A 6,990-nucleotide genomic window follows, 5' to 3' on the forward strand; every position below is an offset into this window, starting at 1 on the left:
AGCCGCGCCCTGCAGCCCGCCAGCCGCTCCACCAGGTTATCCACGGCCACGTTGGACGGGGCACAGCACAGCACCTGCGGGGACAAACACGGCCTTGGCACCTCCGAGGGCACCCACGGGCTGCAGCAGGGCGTGTGTGAGCAGAGAGAGGGAGACCAGCGAGCTTCTGTTGAGAATAAAGCACTGGCATCACCACAGGTAATTCCCTCCTTGCTTTGCAGCACTTCTGTAGGAGCCCCAGTGCACCCCAAAAACCTGAGCTCTGTCAGCACCTCCTTGGAGCTGGTGGGGAAGTCCCTGGTCCCTGCAAGCCAAGCCAGGCTCTGGATTAGAACAAATCCAACAGGAGTTGCTCCAGCTGCCACAAAGCCCAGGAGCGTGTGAAATAATCACAGAAACCTGGAATGGTTTGGGTGGGACCTTAAAGCCCATCCAGCACCCCTCTGCCATGGCCAGGGACACTTTCCACTAGCCCAGGTTGCTCCCAGCCCCATCCAACCTGGCCTTGGACACTTCCAGGGATGGGGCAGCCACAGCTGCTCTGGGCAACCTGTGCCAGGGCCTCACCACCCTCATAGGGGAAGGATTTCTTCCCAATATCCAACCTAAATTTCCCCTCTTCCCATTTGAAGCTATTTCCCCTTGTGGTACCACCCCAGTTCCTGATGAAGAACCCCTGTAAAGCTTCCCTTAACCTCACGGCTGGAATGCTGCTCTGAGGCCTTCACACAACCAGAAATGATCACTGGTGGCCACCTGAGGTGGTCCCTGGCAGTAAGCCTCACCTTCAGGCCCTGCTGCACAGCCTGCAGGATGATCTCCACCAGGGTCGTGGTTTTCCCTGTGCCTGGAGGCCCGTGGATGATGGCCAGCTCCCTCTGAGCCAGGGAGAAGGACACAGCTTCCCTCTGAGACTCATCCAGGCAAGCATTGAAGAACTCCAGAGGCTCTGGGGAGACAGCAGGAGAGTCACTGAGACCTCAGCCCCAGCTGGGAAGAGGCTGAGAAGCACAAATCCAGAAGAATACAGCGTTCTCTGCAGCGGGCCCAAATCCACTTGATAATGAGGAGAACCTTGGGAGGAAAGCACTGAGGGGGCTGGAAGACCCCAGAAGGTAGAAATGAGATTTCTATGCTTCCAAAACAAACAGGCTCCCTCCCCATCCAGCATCCATGCTTCCCCATCCCCTCCCCAGCCCTGACACTTGGCCTTCAGCCAGTCAGTGCTGGAATTCCCAGAATTTAAAAGGCATTTAGCTTCCCCAGCATCAAACAGGTAGGTTTTCCTGGCTCTGGAGGGAGCTCTGGGATTGTGTTGCAGGAGAACCAGCACCTTTAGTGAAATCTTCAATGAAAATTGGGGAGGAAGTAGCAGGTCTGGCAAACAAATCCCTGCCAGTGAACAAACCTAATGCAGCACCAGCGAAAAATCAGAACAACCCACAGAATCTGTGAGCAGAACAGAGCAGCCCTGTGGTGGCCAGCCAAGACTGGGAATGAAGGCAGGAAAAGGTACAAAGAACAATTTAAATGATAAAATTAAAACTCATTTCTGCTTTAATAAGGGAGAGAAAAAGAGAAAAGAATATGCAAATCGCATTAGAAGAGAATTGGTTTCACTGCAGAGACTGAATTCTCAAAAGCTGCTTTTTACCCTCCCAGATTGATCTCATTTAGGCCCAAATTTATTCTCATCCCCCCCTCCTAATCCTAATGCTAGTCTCCCTGTTCATTATGGGAGTTAATTACAGCAGGGATGATGACTCATTACACCGAGGTTTCCCGAAAATAACGTTCCCACAAAAGCTTATATAAGACACATCTCTGGGCATCCTTCCCTGCTGGGCATCATGTGCTCCAGCCCTCCCTTTGCATTAAGGGCTGGATTAAAAACATGGCAGTTTCTTCTGGTTTTGGGCAGGTGAACCTGTGTGTGGCCACCACCAAATGAGGTGAAACAAAAGATACTCGTTGAGAAGGTGATGATGAAGAGAGAAATGGGGCTGAAGGTGCTTTTTGCTGTCACTCAGCCTCTTGGTTCGTATGTAAATTTTGGGTGAGTGTGTTAATGACTAAGACAAGACCAGGAAGCATCCTATGGGCTGGGGGAAAAGCAGGAATAGCTTCAAACCTGAGAGGCTTTTCCCACAGCGAGGAACAGCTGGGATGTGGGAGTCATTGATGCTTCCTTGCTCAAGGATGAGCCAAGGAGCTTCTCCAGGCCTGTGCCCACCCTCATCCCTCCCAACCACGGGCTGCCAGGAGCTGCTGTGTGGGAAGGCTGGCAAGGTGCCTCTCCTGGGCTGGCCACACTGGTGGGGAGGAGGGAAGAGCCTCTTATGGGATGCTGTGACTCCTCCAAACTCTTCTCCCTGCAGCAGCTGGGCTCCAGGTATCCCCACCTGAAGAAATCCCTGGAATGTGTCTCACTGGTGGCCAGGTAATTGTGCCCTGATGCACAACTCCATTCATTAGTGCTGAAAACCAAATTTCCTTGGCCATCCAGGCTGGTGCCCCAACATTCCCAGGAACTTTTCTGCACAGTTCCAGCAGCTCTGCTGAGGCAGAGAGTTGGGGGGTGATATCCAGGCCCAGGAAAGGGCTCTTTGTACCAAAAATGGATGGAAACAGCCCCTCCTGGATGGAGGAGCCCAGGTTTTCCAGAGCTGGAAGCCCTTTCCAGGGTATATTTCTGACCAAAAGCAATTCAGACCCCCACCCCCAGCAGCTCTTCCCTGGTACAACCTCACTGCAGCCAACACTGCTGGACAAAATCCAGCTGGGTACTTCAGCCTGGATCAGGACTTCCCCTGTTCTCCAGAGGAAACACCTGGCAGCTGAGTTGTCTGGACTGCTTAGTCTTCCTCAAAAATCTCAGAGGCCTCTCCAGGGCCCCTGTGATGACAAGAGGTGTCACAGGGCAGAGGGATGAGGAGCATTTCAGGTTATTTTTGCAAGGGCCTTCTGCCAAAAAGCCAAGAAAGTCTTGCTAGAAATCCCTGGTGCTTCCCCAGTGCTCTGCTGCCAGGTTGGCTTTTTCTGGGGACATTCCTGCCTTTTCACCAGGATTGCTTCTTTACAAATGTTTTGACAGCCATGGGCAGAGCTGGACACAAGCCAGGCCTTCTGGAGCCAGGAACAAAAATGAACATTCCTTTTTCCAGCCCAGGAGCACAGGAGAGAGCTGGCAGCTATCACCAACCTGCACAGGTACAGCAGAACCTGCTTTCCAAAGGGAAAAGGGACAAGGGACGTGTCCCTCTTGGATGGCCAGGAGGAGCACAGCAAGCAGAGCAATGCTGGCCTCTGCTGGCAAGAAAAGCCTCTCCACTCCCCCCCATTCCCAAAATGTAGGGGTGCAGGGATCCCATATGGATGCTGGGAGCAGGGGAGGATTGTTTGGAGGAGATTTCAGGTGTGGAAGCTCCAGCAGGGCCACGGGTGCAGATCAAAGTGGAAGGGAGACAAGGAGGGCATTTTTGATGGGTGAGCACCTGGATTCTGCTTCCCAGGGAGTCTGAAAAGGGCAAAATTCCTGCTCAGTTCAGAGTCTGCCCTTTCTGGAAAAACTGTTCTCCCCCTTAGAGCCTTCCTGGAGGCAGCAAGGTGAGGTGTGGAGGTGCTTTGTGCCAGTTCCAATGTTTGCTGCAGATCCCAGCTACCCACTGGAAATCCCTTCCTTTCCTTTTGGCCATTCCTGAGGTTATTCTTCCCACAGCCTGTCCCATGTTTTTGTCTTATGCCAAGGGTATTTATTGTTGCATATTTAAGTGTTTTGAAAGGACTTGGGCTTTGATGTGCTGTGTTGGGCTGCTGCTGTCTGATAATTAATTACTGAAATGCACAGTGGTGTCAGAACCCACCTACAAGATTCCCTGATCGAAAAATTAGGATTCTCATCTTGTCCCCAATAAAAAAAAAAAATCAGATTCAGGCTTCTGCTGCTGCACATTGCACCTGCTGGAGTGGATTTTGCCCTGTCTCCCAGCTGTGGCTCCCTGGTTTCTGAGGGAAGTGAGCTCATCTGGCATCCCTGAGCAGTGTTGACACAGATGTGTGTCTAGACAGCCAATTTCAGGAGCTGTCCAGGGCTTATTGACTCAGCCTGCTGCTGATGGGCTTGTTTGAAACCAGGTAATGGATGGGATGAGACACATCCCCAAAGAAACCAGGCTAATGGGTGCTTGGTCATGGAAGGAGAGGCTGTGACATGGAAAAGCTGCCTGAGTGCTGTGAAGTTTGCCTGGCAGAGCCCTTCAGCTCAGGGCAGGCTTATTCCAAGTTATTATCCCTTCATTCCTGGCTGGTACAACATCTCTCTAGGTGGGGAGAAAGCAGCTCTGAAGGGAGGAGGTAACTGCAAGGCCTTGGAGTTCATATTGCACCTCCTCTGTCTGTCTAACGTGCCTCCATCTACCCATCAATATTCCCAGCGCTGAGCAGATGGAAAATTCATCTCTGCCCAGCCTGGCACAGCTGAGTAATGTGGTGAAAAGGAGCTTTCCTTCATTAGAGGCACTTCTGCTCCCTCAGGGGTCAAAGCACTGTTGAGAAAAGTTGATTGATTAAAATTTAATTCTTTTATTTAATATTAAAACCTTGAGTGCACCAAGGTCCCTGGGCAGCCAAAGGGCTGGGATCAGTGCTTAGAGAAATGGGGAGAGGACACATTAACATCCATTTTTTGTCCCTGGCACATCCTATCAGAAGTCAAGCCTGGCTGGAGGGGATGGGAGAGAGGCAAACCATAGTGGGCAGGCAAACCCAGGACTCCAAGGAAGACAAACAGTGCAGGGAGCTGTGGAGGGGAGGAAAAGGAGCAGAACCCTGGCAGGGATGGATGGCATGAGGGGGGAGAGCAGCCCTGAGCTCTGTACATGGCTTAGACACAGCCCACCCTCAGCCCTCATTCCCTGATTTTTGCACCCTTCCCTTCTGCCATGGGATAATATCCATTAGCAGGTGTTGATATCCGACACAGCTGCTGATCAGAGGCTTTGCTCTCCCCAAAGGGTGAAGCTGTGTAATTTAATCTTTGTTCCTTCCAAAGAAGCACAACAGAGTGGATACTGCTTATATCCAAGATTTTGTCCAGGTTCTTTCCATGAGGAAAGTGTGCCCAGTACAGACCAGTATGAACACAATGCTACCAGCTGCAGCCCCACCGATGACTTGCACTGAACACTGGGGTCTTTTCTGGAGCATGTGTGGATAAAAACAGGGATCAGAGCTATTTGTGCTCTCGTGGGCAATTCCCAAGCATGCCCATCAAGCCTGATAAAACAGGGATCCTTACTTGTTTCAGGGAATGCCCTGGGAGCAGAGGCAAAGAAGAGGACGTCGATCAGGTCGGAGGCTGGGCCACCCCGGTACTGCTTGAGTGCAGTTAGAGCTCTGCCAAAGAAGGGGAGACCCAGGTTACAGGCACAGCAATGTTCAGCTAGACCCCTTCCCTTCCCTTCCCTTCCCTTCCCTTCAGGACTGAACTATTCCACAGCTGAACAATGCTACCCAACAAGACTAATCCCACACAATTCCTGCATCTCCCAACCCTTGCACACGCATCCCTGTGCTGGTCAGGCTTCCACTTCCCATTGTCCCTGTTTGGTACAGCCAAATGTGCTTTTTTGGGTTGTTTATCCAGCAAGGAGCTGTTCACTCCTCCTGCCAGGTTGGAAAAGGCCCTACACAGAACCCAGAGCATTCCAGAGATGATGCAACAGGACCAAAACACAGCCTGGAGGGGGAAAGGCAAGAACAGGACCAGCCAGCAGGTGGGTAAACTGAGGCTGTTGGGAGGCTCTAGAATGACAAATCCAAACTGGGAAGGGACTGGGAAGGCTTTTCCAGACTAAACTCGGTGCTCCTCATCCCGCTGGGCAGAGTGAGCCGGGGTGAGCCCTCACCTTTTGAGCCTGTTGTAGGTGACATCATTGGCCAGCTTGAGCAGGCGGAAGGAGCGCTCGTGGTCCAGGGCCAGCTCCCCATCCCGGGCCTCCTCCAGGGCCACCGTCACTGCCTTGGGGGTGACACGTGTCACCACACCCGTGCACAGCGGGTCCCCCTGCCCAGCTGACTCATAGAGCCCCACGATGTCCCCTGCAAAGGTTGGAAGGGAGAGAGTGAGGTGGGGCAAATGTGTCACTGTCCAGGGAAGCTGTGGCTGCCCCATCCCTGGAAGTGTCCAAAGCCATGCAGGATGGGGCTTGGAGCAGCCTGGGCTAGGGGAAGGTGTCCCTGCCCATGGCAGAGGGTGGGACTGGATGGGCTTTAAGGTCCTTTCCAACCCAAACCATTCTAGGACTGTATGATCTCTTTCTTTGGAAAGACAGGAGTGTCACTGACCAGGCCCAAAGCTGTTGGAGGGCAGCTCGGCGTCCGAGTCCCGCTTCCTGGGCTGGAATGTCACGAGGAGACGCCCGTAGAGGCCGGTTCTCTGGCTGCTGAGCTGGAGCTTGAGCAAGCAGACACCCCTCCGCTGCAATTCCTTCAGGGAGACGCTCTCCTGCCATGCCCTGGGAACCACACACAGGTGGGAACACCACAGGATGAGGCTGAGGGTCACAGCTCCTGGGGACAGAGCAGAATGACCTTGTCCTGGCACCTCCATCCTCAGGGCTGGGTAAGTGTCTGTACCCCCAGCAAGGCCATCTAAGAGGGTGACTTGGTCCTGTGGAGGCGAGCCCAGCAGGATTCCCCATGGATCAGAGCCCTCTGGGGTGGGGTTCCTATAGGGGTGGGCTGGTTAGAGCAGTGGCACTCCAGCAGCGTTCCCACCGGTGACAACAGGAGGGTTTCCTAGAGGTGACAGGGGGTCCCGGCTGAGGGTCCCTCAGCGTTCCCCAGGGGTGACAGCGCTCCCGTGCCCCCCCAGCCGCACGTGTCCCCGGCTGTGGCCGCCCCGTAACCCCCTGAGCGGTCTGTGCCGTGTCCCCGGCGGTCGGTGCCGGTGCCCTGTGTGCCGCACCTGCTCTGGGCCAGCTCGGCCTC

At 53.7% G+C, this 6,990-nt stretch overlaps 1 protein-coding gene across 1 annotated transcript in view; it reads right to left on the bottom strand.

Annotated features, from left to right (window-relative positions):
* The window catches only part of IGHMBP2 (immunoglobulin mu DNA binding protein 2), a 26,985-nt gene that overhangs the window by 19,386 nt on the left and 609 nt on the right, over positions 1-6,990 (bottom strand). The window contains exons 2-7 of the mRNA XM_005426570.3: positions 6,968-6,987; positions 6,346-6,515; positions 5,907-6,099; positions 5,297-5,394; positions 786-949; positions 1-74 (exon numbers count right to left, since the gene is read on the bottom strand). Of these exons, the coding sequence (XP_005426627.2) occupies positions 1-74; positions 786-949; positions 5,297-5,394; positions 5,907-6,099; positions 6,346-6,515; positions 6,968-6,987 (719 nt within the window). The remainder of the gene's footprint in view (positions 75-785; positions 950-5,296; positions 5,395-5,906; positions 6,100-6,345; positions 6,516-6,967; positions 6,988-6,990) is intronic.

The sequence above is a fragment of the Geospiza fortis genome, unplaced genomic scaffold (assembly GCF_000277835.1).
Source record: "Geospiza fortis unplaced genomic scaffold, GeoFor_1.0 scaffold450, whole genome shotgun sequence".
NCBI classification, from domain to species: domain Eukaryota; kingdom Metazoa; phylum Chordata; class Aves; order Passeriformes; family Thraupidae; genus Geospiza; species Geospiza fortis.